The following is a 25,100-nucleotide window of genomic DNA, read 5'->3' on the forward strand; positions in this document are numbered from 1 at the left end:
TCCACCAGGCTTTTGTTCAGAAGAGTACTTTCTTAAAGCCAACAGCTAGTTTCATGTGTCTGTTCATTATAAACAGTGCAGATGGATGTGGGCATACTAAAAATCATATGAAGTGTACAATTGTGCATGTCACGGTTATCAGTAGATGAGACCTCGGAATGAGTATCCACAAACCATGCGTAAACAACCGTTTGTGGTTAGTTTTGTGTGCCTCAGCTGCAAAAAGTTCTTTATGCATGGTTTGTGGGTTCGTACTGGTTCAGTGCAGCCCGCCCTGAATTCCTCTCCTGTGCCAACCTCTTAATCTCTGAGTAGCACTTGCAACCTATGTCCTCAATTATTTGTTTGGTGTATTCCAAATTCTGTCTTTACCCTCTACAGCTCCCTCTAGTACCATGGAAGTCATTCTCTGATGTCGTAATATATGTCCTATCATCCTGACCCTTCTCCTTCTCAGTGTTTTCCACATATTCGTTTCCTCTCCGATTCTGTGCAGAACCTCCCTTTTCCGTACCTTATCCATCCATCTAATTTTCAACATTCATCTGTAGCACCACTTCTCAAATGCTTTGATTCTCTTCTGTTCTGCTTTTCTCACTGTCTTTGTTTCACTGCCGTACAATGCTGTGCTCCAAATGTATATTCTCAGAAATTTCTTCCTCAAATTAAGGCCTATGTTTGATACTAGTAGTGAAGGCAAACTGAAGACTGTGTTTTATTTGCAGAACACTCGGAAAATGTAACAGATCTATTAAAGAGACTGCCTACACTATGCTTGTCCGTCCTCATTTTGGAGTACTGCTGCATGGCCTGGGATCCTTTCCAAATAGCATTATTGGAGTATGTTGAGAAAGTTCAAAGAAAAGCAGCATGTTTTGTATTTCTGCAAAATAGGAGATGGAGTATCACAGGCATGATACAGGATTTGGGATGGACACCATTAAAACAGACACATTTTTTTATGGTGGCAGAATCTTCTAATGAAATTTTGATTTTCTTCAAACTTGCTTCCATTATCAACTGCAACATGAGAAATGCCTCTCCGATGGCTTTACATTTCCTAAAGTCAAACTGATTGTCATCTAACACATCCTCAGTTTTCTTTTCCATTCTTCTGTATCACCAACTTTCTCCCCTGAATGTGAAAATATTTTATTGACGCGGATCTACTTAGGGAGAAATGATCACCATAATAAAATCAGGGAAACCAGAGTGCAAGGAAAGATATAGGTGTTTGTTTTTTTCTGCACGCTGTTCATGAGTGGAATGATAGAGAATTATTGTGAAGGTGGTTCAATGAGCCCTTTGCCAGACACTTAAGTGTAATATGGGGAGTATTCATGTAGATATAGATGTAGACCCAGGTAAAAAATGGTTGGTGAAGTGAAGTATTGCCTTGTTAATTCTGGCAGTGTATTACAGAAAAACCAAAAGTGCACCTGATCTGCCAGCACCATCACTGACCTGCAAGAAGCAAGGATATTTGCTCCAAATCTAGTGAGTATTTTCCTTTGCTTTGCACAGCTGATCTGAATTTTTCTGCATTCGTGTCAATCTCTGTGCTGTGGGAAGTCAGTAGCAGGATGTTCTTATTTGGGGCACGCCTTAGTGAGAATGAGTTTCTGTGTGATACAGTTATTAATGTACGTTCATTGTTTGGCACTGAACTGGCAATCAGCATGTCATCTTAAGTATTGTGATAGTCTGACATAGTTGTTGAAAACCTCTCTCATACATATGCTATTGAATGTGATGTACGATTCTGCCTGCGGTGGATTACCTGAATTGAGAGACATTTCACATGTAATTTATCCTACAACTGTCTATGACTTGGAGTGTCATTGCGAGATATGATAAGAGTGTGATCATGCTCAAATCAAATCTTATGTCATTAGTGACATCCCTGTTGCATGGATGGAGCCTCAGCTTCACAACAGATTGCAGATAGTCACAGTAACAGATGGTTCCACAGTAAGGAAAATAACCTTAGATTGGGGATACCTAGCGTCTGGGATATGACAAAGATAGGTACTATGTTTGCTCTTGTTCTTTACCTCCATGACTTTATTATGTATTTAAAACTTACCTTGTTTTATGTATTTTCACTCCCAGTTATCGACTGGATTCTGGATCAGTGCAGTGGTGTCAAACAAAATTAAAGCAACATATCTCTCTCTCTCTCTCTCTCCGTCCTGTGTCTAATTCAGGATACAATCACAAAAATTGCCAACAGATGTCGACACAATCGCATTCTGCACTAAAGATAACATTCCAATCAATGGACATCCATGCCAACTATGACGTCAGAGCACCTATCAAACGGGATAGTGTTTGCTGGGTAGTCCCACAATAACAATCGCTGTGTGTGCAGTCACAGACAGTGCAGTATGGCACAGAGAAGATGCCTACCACACATTCTGCAGTGGAGGGCCGTAGGAAGAATGGAAGCATAGGAAGAATGGAAACAGGACAGTCCAAACTGACATGGCTTCATGGCCTAATGTGAATCATTCTGTTGTTTCTTGGATGTTGCTACAGTTTATAGAGACTGAAACTGTATACTGAAACAACGGCACGGTTGACCATGTGCGACATCAAAAGAGATGACTATTATTTGGCGGTAAGGGCACGATGATACCACCTTAGTACTGCACAGCAACTGGCATCAGATCTCGCAGCATCCACTGGACGTGTTGTATTGAGGAAAATGGTGTACAGAAGACTTCGGCAGACTAGCCTTTATTGTCGGAGATCTGCTGTATGTGTACCTCTGACAGCTCTTCACAGAAGGGAACGTCTAGAGTGGCCCATCAGGACAGTCGAACAAAGGGCCAATGTTCTTTTCACAGATGAGTCCCAATTTGGTCTGGAGAGTTATTTTTGATGAATTCACATTTAAAGGGAATGTGAAACATGATTTCAGACCTAAACACTGTGCAAAGATACCGATATCGAGGAGGATCCTTAATGTTTTGGGCAGGGATTACACTGACCACCCTAACACCTCTTCATGAAATTGGACAAGTGAATCGGCAAGGTTTAACTGCTGCCAAGTATCATGATGAAATCTTGTGATCTCATCTTCAGACTTCGTACTGAAGGACAATAATGCTCGAACTCATGAAGCACAGGTGGTTGATGTTTTCTTGGGAATGAAAGATGTTGCACCCCTGGTGTGGTCTGCTTGCTCTCCTGATTTGAGTCCCATAGAACATATGTGGGATGCACTAGGGAGTCAGGTTTCATCATGTCAGCATCCACCAACCAGTCTCTAAGGTTTACAAGCAGCTCTGCAAGAAGAATGGGCATTATTGCCTCAACATGAGATTGATGACATCATTCACAGCATGCCCCATTGTTGTCAGGCCCGTATTGGTGCCAGAGGTGGTCATACCCCATACTGAGTGCATGAACCAGTTGTGAGAATGTGTGTGCAAACCCGTTAAGTTGGAAAAAAAGAAAATCATTTTTGTCTACCAGTGTGTATGTTGCAGCTGTTTACATTCTGTATTCTTTACATTGTTTTTACTTTACCATCACCCGTTTATTGCATTTTATGACAAAATAAGAGCAATATTGCAAAATTTCAGTCGTTGCTTTAATTTTGGACATCAGTGTATTAAACAGAAATGGACTATAAGAATGTCATGTAAAGTAGGTAACCAAATATCTTTCAGAGATCTTTTTAAGGATCTTGGAATTTTGTTCTTGATTCCCAATATGTTTACTCGTTAATGTTTTAACTGTGATTTGCCTGGTCACATTACAAGACAATTATTATTTCCATGTAGACTTTGGTTCGTTGTGTAGGGAACAGAGTGGAGTTGTGTGCTTCGGTGCAAAGGCATTCAACAAGCTACAATCCACCATATGACAAGAAATTGGGTATCATGATCAATTCAAAAGAAAATTAAAAACATGCATCATTATTCATTAGCCACTCCTACAAATTATCTTGACTAAAGGACTGAAAATACCTGTTAGTTACATGTTAGTTTTAGTAGTGTTCATTGTAACACTGCATGCCAAGCATCAGTATGGAATTCCAACATTGCATTTGTGCACAAGGGCCAGCAACTTGATTCAGTTTTGTTATTTCTTTATTTTTGTGCTATAGCTGCATTTAGGTTTGAGTTGAGGTGACCAAATTCAAACATATTTGTTAAATTCCAAACTTATCTACATTAAAAGTACATCATTAGTAGGTCCACCATATTATTTTGGATCCCAGGACATATTTTTGAAATTAGTTAAAACAGTTTAGTAAAACATTAAGTTTGTTTATTCAATTGTATTTTTCACTAGACATGACTTTTTTTCAGAAACTATGTTCATGTCTAGCAGTGTGGTATGAAAATTTAGCCTCTTTCACAGCACACTCCAACTTTGGCTTTTAAAAAATCTCTTATGTGTGGTGAAGCAGTAGCATTAATAATACTCCTATGTTTAACTGAATTCATGTCTCTTTAATATCACCCTTTCCTTTGTGCATAGCAGAAAATTCCCCTATACACAGTGTGAAGCAAAAAGGTTCATTTTCACTGCCATTACACAATTTCAAAAATTTGTATTTCTGCTGCAGATTAACATGAAACCCACACTTTCTTTTGCTCATTGCTACGTGATGTGACAAAAAGCAAATAGAGATAAAATGATCAAACATGTGTAGATGAGTTATTTCACACACGAAAAACACACACACATTGACAAATGACTACATGAAAAGTTGTGGTGGAAATGGTAGTGATGCCTCCCCATTGACTTGGCTTGCTCCTAGGTGGGCCGAGAGGCACAGCCATAAGGGAATATTTCGAAACACTATGTTGAACATACTGGTTAGGCTTTCTTTGAAAAATAAATAAATAAAAATTACCCTTGCTAGTTATAAAATTCTCAAATCCAGGACAGTTTAAAAAAAAAACAGGTGCACCTGGGCTAATACTGGACATACGGTAAGCCTAATATTTATTCAAAATGTAAAATACAATCAGTGTACGAGGGTGTGCATAATAGTAATGCCTCTGATTGTTTTATATGAAAACTCTTACAGCTTTTAAAAGAAAACATTCTACATCTGTCTGCATATTTGTTTCTGAATGTAGCCCTGGTGACAAACACATATCTCCCAATGAGAGACTAGTCTATTGACATCGTCACTGTAGAATGTCTGACTTTGTCGATGGAGCCAGAACCTCAACTCTGCGTGAACTGATTCATCACTATCAAAGTAAAGTCCTCAAAGTTGCTTTTAAATCTTGGAAACAGATGAGAATTGGATGGTGTCTGACGATGGGCGATGACAGTGAACCCGAGGTGTAGGATTGTAACAGATGTTGCAGCTTTTGTGTGTAGTTTGGCATCATCGTGCTGAATAAGGAGGTGCTCCCTGTACCGAAGAACTCGATTACAGCACACTGTTCCTCGGGCATCTACCATTACATTACATATCACCATGTTGCATGCTACAATTCAAAGCCATGGAAAACAAATGGTGCCAGTGAAGCTGGAAAGTTGACGGAGTAATATGCATGATATGTAGTACCTCAGCTGATAATGAGAATCGAATAAACATTTCAGAGGCATTACTTTTCAACGTGCCCTTGCATATGAACAGTGTTCAGCACTCTGTATGTTCACATCACAATGGTTATCACATGACAATGACTAAGGTTTGTTATAACCATTGTGGACATTTAACACATACAGGGTTATTACAAATGATTGAAGCGATTTCACAGCTCTACAATAACTTTATTATTTGAGATATTTTCACAATGCTTTGCACACACATACAAAAACTCAAAAAGTTTTTTTAGGCATTCACAAATGTTCGATATGTGCCCCTTTAGTGATTCGGCAGACAGCAAGCCGATAATCAAGTTCCTCCCACACTCGGCGCAGCGTGTCCCCATCAATGAGTTCGAAAGCATCGTTGATGCGAGCTCGCAGTTCTGGCACGTTTCTTGGTAGAGGAGGTTTAAACACTGAATCTTTCACATAACCCCACAGGAAGAAATCGCATGGGGTTAAGTCGGGAGAGTGTGGAGGCCATGACATGAATTGCTGATCATGATCTCCACCACGACCGATCCATCAGTTTTCCAATCTCCTGTTTAAGAAATGCCGAACATCATGATGGAAGTGCGGTGGAGCACAATCCTGTTGAAAGTTGAAAATAGCTCCCTGCTTGCTTTATTCGTCGACTTCCGCGGGCTACGCGTGAAACTTGCCTGCACACGTTCAACCGGTGTCTTCGCTCACTGCAGGCCGACCCGTTGATTTCCCCTTACAGAGGCATCCAGAAGCTTTAAACTGCGCATACCATCGCCGAATGGAGTTAGCAGTTGGTGGATCTTTGTTGAACTTCGTCCTGAAGTGTCGTTGCACTGTTATGACTGACTGATGTGAGTGCATTTCAAGCACGACATACGCTTTCTCGGCTCCTGTCGCCATTTTGTCTCACTGCTCTCTCGAGCGCTCTGGCGGCAGAAACCTGAAGTGCAGCTTCAGCCGAACAAAACTTTATGAGTTTTTCTACGTATCTGTAGTGTGTCGTGACCATATGTCAATGAATGGAGCTACAGTGAATTTATGAAATCGCTTCAATCATTTGTAATAGCCCTGTAGAGTGCTAGAAAATTGTTTAAATACTTGAATATTTGTATTTTATATTTTTGACTAAAGATGTGATTTTAATGAATGCAGTGGTTTGAAAATGATCAAATACATTAAAAACTAGTCACCACCAGCTCAAATGTGAATGCAGCTAAGACAGAGAAATAAAGAAATTATAAGTAATAATGTATTGTAAACATGTGTCTCATGTTAGAAATGTAGGTAACTATTTTTGTTGAAAACAGCAATATTATGAAGGTGATTCATGACAGCTATTAAGAACAAGTGAGGAAGGAGCAGCTTTTTACGAACTGTTTGTATCTTTCCAATTTAGTAGATCATTGAAAATAACCAATTTTTGAAAATATAATGTAATTGAATAGAAAGAAAAAAAAACCTACTCTCACCAAGTGGCAGCAGGAGAAAGTGCATACAATGTATCTAATTTAGTAGGTTAGATTTAGCTTTCATAATCACAAATAGTACTGTACAATATAGGGATAGTTGTTTGTGTGAAGTTTAAGTATCTATGGTTTGCTTTTCATTTTTTAATGTATACCTCAACTTTCTCCACATTGCTGGAGGTTCTCCTCCTTGTCGAGATGTATGGAACATAATGTGTCAATAAGTGCTCCACAAAGAACTATTTGACTTACAGAGCTGAGAGAGCTCTTACTTTGTGACTATCTTTTACTCAGTTTGATGTAGAAAACAGCCAAAGCTGCAAGATTCAGTTTTCTTATTTAATTGATGAGTAGTTTTGGATTACAAGAATCCATTTTTAAATTATCCAAATGGACAAAATGGTATATTCCAGAATAGAGTACAAAAAATGGGTAATAGTGTGCAAATCGTGTTGAGATTGTATATAAAGTTATATCAAAGTCAAGCTTATTCATTTGTTCATCATTTTAAATGGATTTATGAACAAGGTTAAAATTTAATTTTCGCTAACAGCAAGGCTATCAGAGTTTGAATGGTACAGAAAAAAAGGTTTTGCCTTGTAAAGATTAAATCAATAACTGGAGTAAAAATTAGGAGAGTCCGCTAACAACATTCCTGTCAATGTGGTTTTGCAAATAAGACATTTGTGAGATGATTATGAGTGTGTGGTTATGAACCACCACAGAAGTCAGTAGGAAAAATTGTCCTAGTTAGTAAAAATTTGTTCGAAATGTAAACTTTTTGATTAACTTTCCATCTAACTGGGTTCAAGTTTCACCAACAGCATACCTGAACAAGAAATATACTACTGCTTCAGCAGGTAACATGCAACTTGCTGTACACTCACACATGTTCAAGGAAGTGTTCCATGTTTCATACTTGCATTTTAATGCAGTTCGACACTATTCTCTGCAGCGAAATCCAAATTATTTCAAACATTTCTTTATCATCTTGTGAATCTGGACAAGACTGTATCAACAGGAGTGCCATACATTTTGCTTTTGAGACGATTCTGAACAGTAAAATTTAGAGGATTGAGGTCAGTGACCTTGGAGACCAAGATACAGGCACTAAATCTCTTATCAATCGTGGACCATACTGTTGCATTACATGTCCTCCTACATTGGCAGCAACAAGTGTATGTGCTCTGTCAGGCATGTAACATAGTCCCCAGCCACGGGGCAAGGATGAAATTTGAGTCCGATTAGATGAAGAATTAATCAAAAAATTGGTATTTCAAATACGTTTTCACTAGCTAAGGCAATACTTTATACTGAGATCCATGGCAGCTCCTAACCATGCATTCACAATTATTTCACAAATGGCCTGTTTGTGGCCCCATATTTATGGAACATTTTTGCTTCTATTGTCATACACTTTCATCCGTGTCAGTTTTCACTGTTAATTATGATGCACCCTGTATACTGGGCAAGCATTAGAGGATGAGTGTGGAGTCTTCATGTGAATGTGACAGATGACTGATCAGCCCAGTCTCTCATGTACACATTCTACTGCAGTGGCCATAACCAAATGTGAAAGGACCTGCTGGAGAGGTGCCATTTACCCTCCAAATGTCCCTGAATTTTCTTCTCGTGTGATTTTCCATTGCAGCACAACATCTCTATTCTTTGGAGAGTACTAGTCGACGATGAATGGTTCATCTGCACATTGGGTGCTCAAATGCCAATGTTTTCTGGTCATTAGTAATTGAATTGCAATGCACCGTTATGTGGCTGACTGAATAACTGCATAAGACATCTATCATCACAGTTACCTTCAGTTAGTTCAGCTGTATGAAGGCAGTAACTAAAGTAATAGATAAAACCAAAAGAGACCAAGGAAAGAAGGAGACAATGCTGCGTAACAAAACACTGGCACAGGTGCCACAATCAGTGTAGGCACGTGTAAGAATGTCAGAGAAAACGGTGGCTGTATGGGGGGGAAAAGTGAAAATTTAAAGGAGACAGCTACAGGAACAAACCAAACAGATGTGTAACAATTGGGTTTTGTAACTTGCTGATATATTATTCTAATTAATTGATTTGCTCTGATCAGAATATTAAGCACTACCAAAAAGTTCCGCCTAATTTAAGTATGAAATGTGAAACAAATCTAACCATAATTTATAGTGTTTTATCAAGAATATCTGACAAGTGGTATCTTCCTGGGTCTGATAGTGGTCTAGCAGCCTTTTTGAAGATGATATATCACTTTATAAGATACATACTGTTGATGGAAATATAAAATATTGTGTAGACATTTACTCGGACCTGAACATTGTCACCTGTTCATGGGTTTCCATAGGCCATTTGGAAATATTTGGGCATATCCTATGTTCTGTCCTCCCCACACTGTATCTTGTATGCAGCTGTAGTGCATGGGCGAGTGTGATCCCTGTGCTGTGTTTATTTGTGTATAATAGTGGAAAGGAAAAAGAGGGAGTAGATGAATATGCTGCCAGTGCACACCCTACTCCTCTTGAATAGCACTGAAGGATCTGCCAAGCTTCAACATCTACATCTATACTCTGCAAACTACTGTGAGATGCATTACAGAGGGTACATTCCACTGTACCAGTTATTTGGGTTTTTTCCTCTTCCACTCACATATAGAGTGCAGGAAGAATGATTGTTTGAACGCCTCTGTGTGTGTGTAGTAATTATTTTAAGTTATTCTCATGATTCCTATGTTAGTGATATGTAGGGGAGTGTAGTATATTCCTGGAGACACAATTTAAAGCTGGTTCTTGAAACTTTACTAACAGACATTCTCGGGATAGTTTACATCTATCTTCAAGGGTATTCCAGTTCAATTCCTTCAGTATCTCTGCGACACTCTCCCACGGATTAAACAAACCTGTGGCCATTCGTGCTGCCCTTCTGTGTGTGTGATCGATATCCCATGTGAGGCCTATTTGGTACAGGTCCAACTGACTTGAACAGCATTCTAAGATGAGTCGCACTAGTGATGTGTAAGCAATCTCCTTTGTAGACTGATTGCACTTCCCACTGTTCTACTAATAAACAAAAGTCTACGACCTGTTTTACCCATGACTAAGCCTATGTGAATAATCCATTTTACATCCCTACAAAGTGTTATACCCAGTTATTTGTATGAGTTGGCTGATTCCAGCAGTGACTCATTTATTTTTTAATTGCAGGATATTACGTTTTTTCATTTTGCGAAATGCACAATTTTACTTTTCTGAACATTTGAAGGAAGTTGCTGCCAAAATTTGCACTACTCTGAAATCTTATCAAGATATAACTGAATATGTATGCACCTTCTTTCAGATAGCACTTCATCAACAACACTGTTGTACGCCCTCATGTGAAGATAAATCATGGAAAAGTTTAGAATTTGTCCCATTATATTGATGCAGCCTTATGATCATTTTTGAGCAAAATACCAGCTGTGAAAATGTATTCTGCCAATATCAACAAACCACATTCAAGCTGCAAGCTGCACCAGTTTGTGTGGGAACTACTACAAAATTTACACCTGTTAGGGCAGATGCTAAAAATACACTGAGAGTACTGATATCTTAGTTGACAATAATTGTTAAAAAAGCCAATAACCATTGTTACTGTCACTGCATTTGTTGACTGAATAGTTTTCTTGCCTTGCCTTTCATAGGATAGTATCCGCTCTAACAGAAGAAGGTAAAATATGGAAAATGGCACAAGGTACAAAAGTATTCCTGTGAACTTTTAAAAGAAATATGAAACTAGATGGACAGTACAGTTTCTCCCTTCCTTCCTCCCTCCCTCCCTCTCTCTCTCTCTCTCTCTCTCTCTCTCTCTCTCTCTCTCTCTGGTCTTCAAAATCTGTATCAATCCATTTTTCTATATGCACAGCAAAATCACATTACCATATCAACTGTGCTGCCACAGTGTGATTGCTGCTGTTTTACTCTACTTTGTTCTTTTGAGTATTGCTATTTCAGTGCAATGCTTTTTCAACTTATAGAGGACATTGATTAGTTGGTACTGAATGAGTGATGCCTTACAAGGCTTTCTTGGCAAAACAGTTGATTTCCAAGTTTTTCAATAATCCCTATGAAAATTTTCAAACTGATAATATCTTTTTTTCAACTTGTGTATTTTCTCTGCTTGGTCTAACGAACGATTAAGATGTTGTTGGAACATGTGAAAAGGAACAGCATTCAAGATGGAATGAGAAAGAAGAGCTACCAGAATAAACAAGGACAACAGTGAAATGATGGAAGAGGTTGAGGAGAATGAGGAATCTGTTGAGACCTCGTGGGAGCGCTGTTATTTATTTTTAACTGCTTCTGAAAGAGCAGACATTTTGATGGCCTCTTATTCATGTCAAAGACACACGCACACACGCGCGCACGCACACACACACACACACACACACACACACACACACACACACACACACACACACACACAGAATAGAAGATAACATAAAGGCTGCCATCCTGAACCGGGGAGGGGGGGGGGGGGGAGAGGTATTATTGAATTAAGTCACTCAGGATTCCAATATATGAAAAGACAGCAAGAGGTTGAGAGAAACTTCAACAAGAATAATTTTTTGTACACCTGCTTTTACAAGAGCCACAACATCCTTTTTGTGTCAAGGAGTCCTAAAGAGAGAAACTCTAGTAATTATTCGCTCTACATGTATTGACCCTAGGCAAGTGAGGTTGATGATACAAACCTACAGACCATACACCAGTTACAAGTAAGGCCCAGTTCATGATTTTTATTTGCCACTTATTATTTCTTTAACTGCTGGCATTGTTTTTTGACGTGAAAAAAGAAAAATGGTAAATTACACCACTTTTTGGAGTCTTATGTTAAATTGCAGATCTCCCTCTAACTGGCTGGGTAAGTCAGTTCAGAGGTCAGAGGAAGGCAATGTCATACGACCTACACCAAAACTGTGTCTAGTAAAGCACTGTGGTGCTCAAATCAATGATAATAATAATAATAATAATAATAGGACTTGGCGTCAGACTTGTTCCTCAAAGTAATTGTGCAAAAGTTGTGAAAGCCAAAGCACTCCCATGTAAAAAATAAGGGTCATTCTCTTAAAACCACACCCCCATCACATATGAAAGTTAACCAAAATTTAAATGAAATAAGCTGCAGCACTACTATTTGGATTGATGGAAGTAATCATGAGCCAAATACCACACATTTTTGCACGATATCCAGATACACAGTTATCTTTTCTAAAGAAAATGCAGGCATTGTTTCAGAGTGGCTTACATGAACAGGTCTGGCACCTTGTTGAAATTTGTGCAATCTTTCTGACACCTTGTCTAGGGCTTACCCACTGTTTTATTGTGGTTTCACATTCCTCGAGGAGATGAGGGTTGTAATGTTGTGGGCTTTGGAGACTGTGCCGAGTGAGTGAATGGTCACTGGACACTGTCTTGGCTGTGACAGCTGGATTCTTAACAGTTTCGGGTGAGCCCAGCAACATTTTTTATGGTTTGCTTTAGCAGCCAAGAGAGAGTATTTCTGCTGAGCAGAATCTGAGATGGTGAGTTCTTATGTTCTTGAGCAAATGCAGAAACTGATCACAGCTAGGAACCACTTTTATGCTGATAAAAAATCTTTTTTTTCAATTAAGATTTAAAGTGTTTACCTCAAGTTATCAGGTGCAGAAGACTACAGACACTTTAACGTAAATGAAATTGCCACAGGATACCAGAGTTGTAACACATAAGACAGCATACTGGCTGTCCAACTGATGTATTGGTTCCAGTTGCCACACAGCACTTCAGTAAAGGCTAGCAAGGCAGTCATTTGTTTGTTTGGATAGTTGTGTCTGTGGCTAATTGTTACAGAAAATGCTTTAAACACACAAAAAATTCTTTGAATTAAAAAAATTCTGATGTAAAACAGTCAAATTTTAAAATGAAAACTTAGAAAATAATAATAATAATAATCATCCTGTATAAGAATTATTTTTATATAAAAAATCTCAACAATGGGTAATGGTAGGGGAAGATAATGACCAAGACCTGTTAGGTAGAAACATCTGTCATTTACCTGGAATGATTTGGGGAAGTAATGGAAAACCTAAATCAGGATGGCTGGAGAACAACTTTTATACTTCTCAGTGCATTTTAGTGACTGATAACTGTAATAACACAATTAAGCAAGCACTGTCATATATGAACAGTTTTATTTTACTACTGCATTCATTTCATTGAATTATATCTCTCTAAAACTATTCAGTGAACCAGCTGTATTTCTGCACAGAATAGAAGTAGCCAACACAAAACCATCAGTTTATTTTGAAAAGCTGCAGATTGTAACAACCAAATAGTTCTTAACTCACGCCGAAGATTACCGAATGTTTTTGTTGCACAATACTGCATACTTTTCAAACAGTACTCGAGAATATACACACAGTATAACATTGTACAAAAGATGGAATCAATAATACAACTTAATATTTGTCTCTAATTGATCACATTGGGATAGCCTAAAAATCAAAGAATAGCAAATATGTGCATGAAAAATGATAAGGTGCTGTAAATATTATGAAAAGGATAGATTGCTATTCACCATATAGTGGAGATGCTGATTCGCAGATAGGCACAACAAAAAGTCTGCCAAACAAGTAAGCTTTCAACCAAAGAGGCCTTCATTGGAATTAGTCAACATGCACTCACTCACTCACACAAACACAAACATAATTCACACACACATGACCACAGTTTCTGGCAGAATCTCCCCTATATGGTGAATAGCAATCTATCATTTTCATAATATTGTTGTTATTCCTTCCAATATTGTTGTTATTCCTTCCTGGATTTTCCTTTGTCTGATCCTGTAAACTTACATTTGAAAATGAAGGTGTATGGGAGTGTAAACCTCTTGTTGTGGTTCTCTGGAATAATAATGAAGCTGATCACCATGTGCTGGTTAGTGCCTCAGAATAACATGTACCCAACTTACTATCCTGCTTAAGTGCACAGATTCATAGTACACAGCAATAATTTGTTTAAGGGAGGAATAAATTCATTGAATACGAAGCTCTTCCTTTATCTGCCCAGTGCACTCTATGTATATACCTTTTTTCAAGACTTTTTGGCAAGAAACTGGGGTCAAGGATAGCTACTCTCTGGGGTGGATTTGGAAATATGTACGTCTGTCCAACAACTGATTTTGAATTTCTCACAGCGGCACATGGGGTCACAGTGGTTGCATAGCTTCAGGTTCATCTACATTTATACTCCGCAAGCCACCCAACGGTTTGTGGTGGAGGGCACTTTACGTGCCACTGTCATTACCTCCCTTTCCTGTCCTAGTTGCATATTGTTCGCGGGAAGAATGACTGCCGGAAATCCTCTGTGCATACTCGAATCTCTCTAATTTTACATTCGTGATCTCCTCAGGAGGTATAAGTAGGGGGAAGCAATATATTCGATACCTCATCCAGAAACGCACCCTCTCGGAACCCGGCCAGCAAGCTACACCGTGATGCAGAGCGCCTCTCTTGCAGAGTCTGCCACTTGAGTTTGCTAAACATCTCCGTGACGCTATCACGCTTACCAAATAACCCTGTGACGAAATGCACCACTTTTCTTTGGATCTTCTCTATCTCCTCCATCAACCCGACATGGTACGGATCCCACACTGATGAGCAATACTCAAGTATAGGTTGAACGAGTGTTATGTAAGCCACCTCCTTTGTTGATGGACTACATTTTCTAAGGACTCTCCCAATGAATCTCAACCTGGCTGGTTATGTCAAGTAAAGCAGTTGTTATCAGCACTGCGAGACTGCCACAGGATGTCAGCTGCGAGTCTCTTCTACACGGTGTTATCTCTGTAACTGATACGTCTCCACAGTCAGTATGAAGATTTTTGCACATATTGTTCACATTCAACCAAAATCGAGTAAGGAAAACAGTTCCAAATTAGATTTCTTTCATTTGCATTACATGTCCACCAAGGAATTAACATCACATTATTTAAGAAAAAAGCTTTAAACACCAACTTACACTTGTTTGGACTGGCCTGATTGCAGATTTCTCTGCAGATGACACATGTATTTGATTTATTTTACGGCATCCTCTCAAGCTGAGCAGCTAACCAGCTAAGTATTAAACATTGGCAGTAATCACAGGATCTTTTGTGGCTTTTCTGTCTATCTTACGCCAGCTTTTCTGTATTAGTACCAGTAAGAGATAAGAATTTATGGAGGCTGCTGTTGTGTTATGTAAGTGGGTGATGCAGCAGTTTAAAATTTCTTCATAATAATATCGATATATTTATTCATGTACCTGAAATCTCATCATAATGGAGACTCTTTGGGAATGTGGAACAACCAATGTATATACAAAAAGATTAGTAGAAGCTGGAAGCCAGTTCTGTACAGTACTTACCCAAATGAAAAAACAAACATAATAAAAGAAATGTAGGAGGCAGTACGTGAAGAAGAACAGTTGCTTTTCCATTTATGCTACTGTTTTCAGCTTCTTCAAACTGACTTAGTAACTCTGATGAGTGGTTAATATTAGACATTTTTATTCATCATTTCATTTGTTCATCTGAACTGTTAAATTAAAGGAATTTGTTAACACAGTAACTCACTGACATTTGTGTATCAGTGAACATAAAACATTTAGTACCCAACTATAACTTCTTACCTCTTACCAAACAATGGAAAATCCAGGATGGAATGTAACAATATTATGAAAAGGGAAGTTGTCACTCACCATATAGCAGAGACGGTGAGTCCCAGATAGGCACAACATAAAATTATATTCTTACCTGTTAGAAACATTAACAAATTCATTTGGTAGACCACTGATGCTACAAGATGCCAAGGCATGTCAGACCATCAAGAATTCTAGATTATCAGACTCTTATTATATGGTGTAACTACTGCTATTTTGGTCAAATATTAGGTGATCTGCATCATCCTTATTGTGACTGAGCATTTTTAAATCTGTCTGTGACAGAATATGCTACTTTCATTTCAGGCTAAGTGTAGGTCTAGAAGCCTTTTAAGTTTAAAAAAAGTTTAAAAAAAAATTCTATTCTGCAAATACACTGCACAACCCAACTAAAGGATAACTTTTTAGAAATCCCCTAACTGTGTCCCATTGCTATACAACCTTCCTCTGTAATAGTGTGGAAGTATGGCACTCAGTGACATAACTAATTGAGCTTGGCAACATAAGGAGTTGACACTTGGGAAAGAAAGTCCGGAGCTCAGAAGTTCATGGGAGGTTTAAGGCGGCTTAATGATGAATCATTGGCAGCAAATTTCACCACAATTTTGCCCAGCACCACCACGGATGTGTTACACTGTTGTAGCACTCCCTCTCGCTCCCATTCCACCCATTCTTTTGACTCTCTGTGATGGAGGTCAGAACCCTGATGCCCAGCATGAGATCGTGCAGTTTTCTTATGGGTGGACAAAGAAAATGTTTCAGACATGCCGCTGCACAAGAGCGACCAAAAAAGACTTCAGGGGTTGGCATAAAAGGTAACAATGAAAGTTCCACTTCCCTCAGGATGTTGATTCCTGAACATTTCACGGTAAACGACAGTTCGCAGTGCGATGAATGAAAGGACAATGTTCTTGAAAAACTTTGACACTGCTGCTCCACATACTCTGTTCAGCTGATGTTCTTATTTAATACTTCAAATTAAGCATTTATGTGACTGTGCAGTGCACTAGCAGCTATATAATGGCAAAGTCAAGTCATGCAGAATTAAGCAGACTTTACATCCCCGAGTTGCAATATCCTGATAAATTATAAGATTGGCTAATAAGGTACTCATTTACTTTGTCTTTTAATATCTAGGAGTCTTCAGTTTCGTACTGAATGAGATGGCGCAATGGTTAGCATACTCGACTTGCATTCGGGAGGACGACGGTTCAATCCCACATCCAGCCATCCTGATTTAGGTGTTCTGTGATTTACTAAATTGCATCAGTCAAATGCCCAGGATGGTTCCTTTGAAAGGACATGGCGGACTTCCTTCCCCATCATTCCCTAATCTGATGAGACTGTTGACCTTGCTGTTTGGTCTCTTCCACCAAATCAACTTTCAGCTTCAGTTTTGCGCTAAAGGTACACTAGAAACCTCTATACAGCTTTGTGACAAAACGTAAAACTCCATTCTGAACTCTAGACAGGGACATACAATCTATATGGAAATAATATTTTTTTTTCTGGTATTGTAGTTGTGAATTTCACATTTTGTCCTAAATTCACTTGTTGTTAACCATAATTGTGTTTGGAAGTACATACCTTTAAGTCCCTGAGGTGGCTTCTGCAAACTTTTCCAATGTTAACTTTGTATGGTATTCTTACCGCACTCTTAAATATAATAAATAAAGTTTTGACTTTAGCTGCATTGTCCCAGAATATTATGTTGTATGGCAGTATCAAGTGAAAGTATGTTACCAATACCATATCCAGGTCAATGCAATGAGAAATTTGCAAAAGAGGCACAACTGATGTTTTTGCTAAATTATTCCACTTGCTGGTGCTGCTCCAATTCATTATCCATATGTATGCTCAGGAAGTACACAAATGGAGCCTCATCCAGTGTGTGCCCATTGAAATTTGCTGCTGCTATCTGTGAGTAAATTTTATTCAGATGGCATCGCTTAATAGGAGCCTTTGTAACATTAAGTCTTACTTTGTTTGCTGTGAACCAGTTATAAACCTGCTCCATTATTCTATATACTGTGTCTGAGTGAAGTTTTTGAGTCTCTTATCAATATATTTGTGTCACCAGCATACGTCAAGGTTTTTGGAGAGTCACCCAACATTTATGTAGGACTGGAACAGAAGTAGAAAATGCACCAGGCCTTTTGGGATACCTTATTTCATGTTTGCTCACGGTGAATCTAGACTTATTCCTGTGGTGTCAAAATTAATGTGACCCTCTGTTTTCTTTTCTTAAGACATGACTCTGTCCATGCAAGGGGAATAACTTTAATACCGTACCATTTTAGCTTCTGGGGTAGAATTTTGATGATATACACCATAAAAAGCATTGAAAAGATCAAATGAAATGGCAACAGGCTAATTTTTCTTGTTCAGTTCTACCAGAAGACAGTTTAAAGTGCCACACTATCATCAGTTATGAATGCCCCAACAGACGGCTGTAACACTACACTTAAAATGATCAGCATTTTAGGGTCACAAAAAATGTGGCTTAAGCTTTTCTTAGTCTTTTGGTATGATACCACTTCAGCAGCCTCTAGACATTTTTTCCACAGTACAACTTGAGGTAGTCACCTGGAATCAAACCTAGGACCTCCACATTAGTAGTCAGCAATACAAACCACTAGACCACAGAGGTTGTCTCTTACTTATAACATGCACTGGTGAACTGTTACACAAATTGTTTTATCTCATTGAATCACGTATGCTTCACATTTCTTAATGAACTGTTGGACAAATTAAAATTGTTTTATCTCATTGCATCATGTATGGTTCACCTGTCTTATCTATAAACATAAAAAAAATCAACTTGTGTGATGAAGGAAAACTAACCAAAAGTGTAGGAACAAGCAATGTAATAACTGAAATTTCCATAGAAATTAGTTGTTGACCATTGAAATATAAACAATTATTTTGTTAGCTACATACACATGGTATGGTAACTCATTTTTTTAAAGAAAATATTGAAAATTGAAATACTGAGTGTAAAGTGTGCTGGGGCAGACTTAAAAGACTGAACTGGAGAGACCCAGATTAAAGTCTCAGGACAGCACAGAATTTTAATGTGTCAGCATGGTTCATTTAAGTGCACACATCACTGCAGTTTAGTAACTTCATTCTGTAATAGATTCTTCCATGGTCACTACATTTACAACTTTCAGTTCATTCGTGAGGAAGAAAGCTTGTGAACATTCTGATATTTTATTCTTAATTGGGATCTGATAGCATGAGCATCTCAAGACTATCTTAACAGTTAGTAAGGTAAATTGATTATTGGTAGGTGACTGGGTTGTTGAATTTCCACAAGGTATAGAGTTACTTGAGCTGACATATGCTGAAGGGAAAGTGAAAAAAACTCGTCAATACCTTAAGAGAATATTAGGTACCTTTACAAGTGACTATATTCATTGTGAATACAAAATAAACACATTTACTAAATAAATCAAAACAACCTCCTGCACCGTGATTCAGTGCAGGATGTAAAATAAAGAGCATTGCTGCTAAGTTTACAATGATGAATACTATTTACTAGCACTTTGTGAGTTGATGTGTTCGAGCAGGATGACAGAGTTTAACGAAACACAAGAATTTCAAAGTGTAGTTCACACAGTGAAATTTTCTCATTCAATAAATAGAAATTTCATTCCTGCATCTTTGAGCAGTTCTGTGAAGTTTATGATGAACTGCGACACAACTGGTTTCCTGCAAATGATTTCAACCTAAATTTTAAAAAATCACATCTATTCAGTTCTGCACATTACAGATACTACACCAGTGATAAGTATAACACATGGTGAAGAAATAATAAATAGGGTGGAAATTTCAAAATTCTTAGGTGTCCATATTGATGAGAATTTAAACTGGAAAAAGCACATTTTGTAACTCCTAAAACAATTTAGTTCGGCCACATCTGCCCTTAGAGTCATTGTAAATCTTGGGGAGAGACAAATAGGTGAGTTGACATATTACCATTTCATAATGCCATATGGAATTATGTTCTGTGGTAACTCGTCTTTAAGAAAGAAAGAAAGTTTTCATTGTTCAAAAATGTGCTAAGAATAATATGTGGTGCTTGATGATGATCATTGTGTGGGCATCTGTTTAAGGAATTAGGTTTTTTGACTACAGCTTCACGGTATATTTATTCACTCATTAAGTTTATTGTAAATAATCCACTGCAGTTCAAAAGGAACAATCATGTGCATAATTATAATACCAGAGGAAAACATGAAATTCATTGCGTCACTGAGGTGCACAATGTTGCAACCAAAATTATTGATCAGTTACCTAGTCATATAAGATGTGTGACAGGCAGCAATGTAAAGTTTTAAAAAAAGTTTCCCCTTGATTACTCCTTCTATTCCAATTTCTATCAATGTAATGTCAATGTTAAGTGATTAGCAAAATGATTTTTGATGCGAATGTAAGTTGAATTGTTCCACATCATTTTATCATGCAAATGATCTGTGGAACATGAAACTGTGTGAATTGGGTTAGTTTAGCTCTAACTACTGAGGAAAATGTGAAAAATATGAAATCATACTTCTGATTTTTGATGAGGTTCTTCTATGTGAAAAAGAAATATTTTTGAAATGTAATTTTAATGTTTTACCCCTTTTTCTGTGTCTTGAGAAAATTAAATGAATCAGAAATTTTCAAGGAAATAACTGTTTCACAATGACTCAGACAAACCCAGTATGTAGGTGTGATACAAATGAAACAGTTCTGTTAAAAGGTAGTAGCACTAAAATCCATTTAGATGACAAAGATAAGAGCTTCTGCTTTGATGTGCTGCCTCAACTCTGATTTCATTAACTTCCACTCAAAAATTGGGGCTCCATTTAGTACTTTATTTTCCTCTCATAATCTCTGTGTAGTCCCCCTTCCCTTCCTGTACCATTACCTCGCTCTTTTTGAATTCGCTACCGTCATACTTCTTGCTGTGTCCCTTTGCATACAATATTATTGGGCTATGTTCCCTGATTATTTTATCATGCTTCACTTTTTTCCTTTTTTGTCATCTGTCATACCCTCTCAAACTGCTAAGGAAAGTATGCTCTGAACTCTTGTGTTCTTCTTATTGACTGTTGTTTCAATAATAAAATAAATAGTTTCCAGAAAAAATTGGATTCTTGACAGCAGAATGTGGTAGAGGACCTGGCTACAGATGTGAAAGATGCCAGGTGTCTACAAGAATACAGTGAGCTCAAACAAGTGTTTGTGGTGGTGGTGATAATAATAATAATAATAATAATATCATATTCACATTATTCAGTAAGTGCATTCAAAGATATTAATGCAGAGGAATTAAACAATAGAAAGTGAAGGGAAAAAATGTTCTTCAGTAACAGTTGTAAGATGGACAATTATAATTCTGTCTTTGGAGTCTCGGATTGATGCCAAAGAAGTTCATTGTTCCATTTAATGTTTTCCCAAAATTCTGCTGAACTGCAAGTAAAATAAACACCAATCTGCTTTGAAATACTAGAAATATTTTTTGTTTGTTTGTTTATTTTGTGAACTTCCATGCATTCATTACTGCATATTTACTTGTAAAACCATCATTTTTTCTGCTATTATATGGGTATGAATCCTTACTTTATCTTAATGTAATGTTGAGAAATAAGTACATATTGATTGTTAATGAGGTGGTCATCATTTGAGTTAGGGAAATGGTAGAAAATGTATACTAAGCTGCTTATACCTGTTTTCTGCAGACTACGGAATGCCGGACCCTGACCGGGCACCGCCGGAATATGTGTCAGCTGCAGTCCCGCCGGTGAGTGGATCGGGGGCGGGTCCCCCCTACCTCCTACCAGCAGCAGCGCTCTACTTCGACGGTCTGGCCGCGACTGGTGCGGGCCGCTCCGGGAAGCTGTCCATCATCGAACTGGTGCTGTGCAATGTGGCAGCCATGCTGGCAGGGGTCGCAGCCGGGTTCGACATCAGGCTTGCCAATGCCACCACTCTGCATCCACGCCTAGTGTCGGACAGGTCTCTGCAGTATGCATTCACCTCTTGTATGTCTGCATTTGTCACGTATATGAATTGTATTACTTAATTGTGTGCTTTCAGTGTTCAGCCATATACTAACACAGCTTACAGCACCTTAAAAAGATGACTAGTCAGTATTCAAAATATTGTGCATAAAAAAGGAATCAACAACTCAGCTGAACACCGCTCTTTAACTATTTGTTAGCAGGAGATAGTTATGTATGCAGTGCAAACAGATGTAGTATCACTTTTGCTGAAGTCTGTACATGAATCACTCTGAAAAATTTTCAATGAATTGTCATTCTTTTAAGGCCTAAACACAACAGCAGCATTGAATCTAGGATTCTTTAAAACACTGTGTGACTTTTCAAAGTGATAGGAGGAGTGTGTGGCTGCTTTTAAGTGATGGGAGGCCCCTCTATTGTGCAGCTTCACACATTATTGAGATATTACAAATGTGAAGTTGAAATGGGATTTTTTCCACACTATGATGTCAACACAAGTTTGGTTGGAGATAAGTGCATGAACCATCACATTTGACATTTCTTTTCCTTCTGTGGCTACAGAGGCCATAAGTTTGAGATATAAGTTCTCCCGAATTGTTTTAAAGAATTTTGGAGAAACACCTTAATGTGAAACTGCATAGGATTTTTATAAGCCATAAAATGTATCTCGTGTTGTCAGTTGCTGAGCTGTTTCACAGCGTCACTCCTGTTTGCACCTGCCTTTGCACAAGGTTGCTTCCACACACATTGTTGAGCTTCCAATTCAGGCAACCTTCTGCTCACTTCTGTATGACTGAGGATGTGGTGGTGTGTCTTCTGCACCACTCCTTCCCCCACCATGAATTCTCATAGGTCAGTTCTTTACTTAATATTTTTATAACCTCCTTCAGTTCTGAATATACAGAAACTTAGCACGTATTTTCTGTATTTAAAATAGAGCATTACATACTTTTTCTGTCATAAACTTAATACTTCATGACTTTGTGAAGTAACTTAAAGAGGTGCTTTTTGAATCTGCCACTCAAGGTTTCCACTCATGACAAACTTCTTATCCAATTGTTGAGATGTTTGCCCCTCTACATCTTTGGTTGCTACGTATAAGATATGAACATGTTCAACCTTGCCCCCTGACTATAGTACTGCGCCACATTAATTAATTTAGACAAAAACATTACACGAAGATATCAGAACCATTATATTAAGACAGTGTCACAGACTTTTTAATGAGAGAACTATTCAGAAACCATGGATAAGCAGTGGGCAATGGAGAGATGTATGTTAAGAATAAAAAAAAGAAATATATAGTGTGAAACACAAGACATAGTTATAAATCTAAAGAAAATAAAATGGATTTATGTGGGATGTGTAGCCAGATGAATGGATGATAGATAGTCTGAGGAAGTTCTTTGCTACATTTCAGAAGATGTGGAAAGACCAAATTTATTGTGGGTAGATAAGATAGAGGAAGTTACAGGAGTGACATGGATGCCTAAAGCATTTTGCAGGATGAAGTATCTTCCTGGTTGCTTAGAATGCTTTAGTGTAACAGAAATTTTATATTAAGTAGAAATATTCAGGGATCTTGAACAAATTAAATACATCATAAGAGACAAGCAATTGTTATAAGCTGTGTGATAACAACTTGGTGGTAGCATCCTGCTGTTGTCAATGGTGGACATTGGCTGACCTGGATATGTGCTAATGGAGTTTGAATAGGCTGAAAAGCTGCTACTTAAAAGACATAAGAAAGAGCTCAATTCATTTGTAAGCTACTCTCTGCATTAGCTGCGTAGATAAAAAAGCTTGTGAAAATCATGGAAATCATAGCAGACATTCTTTTTGAATGTGTTAATCCACATTGTGACTGGCAAAGAACTATAAATATAAGAGGAACATTATGATACCTTAAATGAGAGACAAATATCCATCCAGCATGAACAAGTGCTTAACATTCAACATTCCAAAAGAAAACTTGATAACAAAACATAAATCTTGTGCAATATACATTTCAGAAGCATCAGTTGTGTCACATGAAATTGACTATGTATGAGAATTGGATTTTTGGTCCTGTACTCCTCCTGGTTTGAAAGAAAGTTGTTGTCAGTGTAATGTACATCTGTTACAAAGAAAAACATTTCTTCAAGTCATCAAGCTAAATGTGTCGAGTAAGATTTAAGAGTTTTTGGCAAAAGGAGCTCTGAAAAATATACGTAGAGTTATTCACTTGTGTGCCAGGTTGTCAAGATTTCATTAAGATCACTTGACATCCTGCACTGTTTGCTGCAGTCATTTGTAACTGGATTTGACTTAATAAATTATCTCCAACTTATACTCTGATTATAACTAACCACAAACCTCATAGTGGTACATTAACCTGAAAGTTCCAACCTGTTCACTATTTTTTCCAGACTTGGTGTAGTCAATGACAAACAAATAACACAAAATCCTTGTAGCATCTTCACACAGAACTAAGAGACTTGATGAAAACTAGGCTTTTAAAATGTATGAAGCAATTCATGAAAATATCTATTATTTTGTTGTAATTTGATATTCCAAAAGATTACCCTGGGAAAAATTTTACATTACTGGTATTGATAACACCTGCAACAGATAGTGATTATCTGCTGCAGAACTGTGGGAATTTCCTGTGATGCTTCAGGAATGTTTCAAGCAAAACTACCGGTGTACTGTGTGGGTATCCTGCTGAGGGAGAACCCATATCAAGGAGGTGCAAGATTTGCTTCTCAGTATTTTCTTATAGTTTTATTAAATCACTCTAGGCTCAATCACATAAACGAAATGGCGTGGCAACTAGAAACGTACTCCAAAATTGAAGTACACTGGACAATACAATTCTTTTGAGCAAGACATGTAAACTGCTCACAGATTCACCACGAAATTCTGCCAATATATGGACCAAATGTAATGTCACCTCCAGCTGTAGTGAAATGATAACAATTTGACCAATGCTGCATGGAGAATTGGGTGATGCTGATCAGGAAGGAAGGCCTTTGACTTGACCACAGTTGGCAATGTCCACATAATCGAGCTAGAACATCTGGGGGAAAGAAATGCTCCAATGATAAGGACGTTCTCACAGTGGGCCTCGAATGGCTACACGACACGAGCGTGGATTTCTATCATTTAGGAATTGAATGATTGGTACAACGCTGTTTACAGAGACTTGGTGACTATGCTGGAAGACAGTGTCATGTATCTGTGTCACTTTGAAGTGTAGTGAGCATTTGATGAAAGTTACTTAGCCCACCATAACAATGTGTTACTCACTTTTTCAAGTTCCTTCATATAAATGTACAAGACACTGTCCTAGCTTTTGAGCTTAAAAAGGAAGAGCACGT

At 38.0% G+C, this 25,100-nt stretch overlaps 1 protein-coding gene across 1 annotated transcript in view; it reads left to right on the forward strand.

The window, feature by feature from the left end:
- The window catches only part of LOC124717051 (mitogen-activated protein kinase kinase kinase 10-like), a 721,769-nt gene that overhangs the window by 646,036 nt on the left and 50,633 nt on the right, over positions 1–25,100 (forward strand). The window contains exon 8 of the mRNA XM_047243726.1: positions 21,460–21,745. Coding sequence (XP_047099682.1) covers positions 21,460–21,745 — 286 coding nt within the window. The remainder of the gene's footprint in view (positions 1–21,459; positions 21,746–25,100) is intronic.

This window comes from Schistocerca piceifrons, chromosome 9 (assembly GCF_021461385.2).
Source record: "Schistocerca piceifrons isolate TAMUIC-IGC-003096 chromosome 9, iqSchPice1.1, whole genome shotgun sequence".
Lineage (NCBI taxonomy): Eukaryota > Metazoa > Arthropoda > Insecta > Orthoptera > Acrididae > Schistocerca > Schistocerca piceifrons.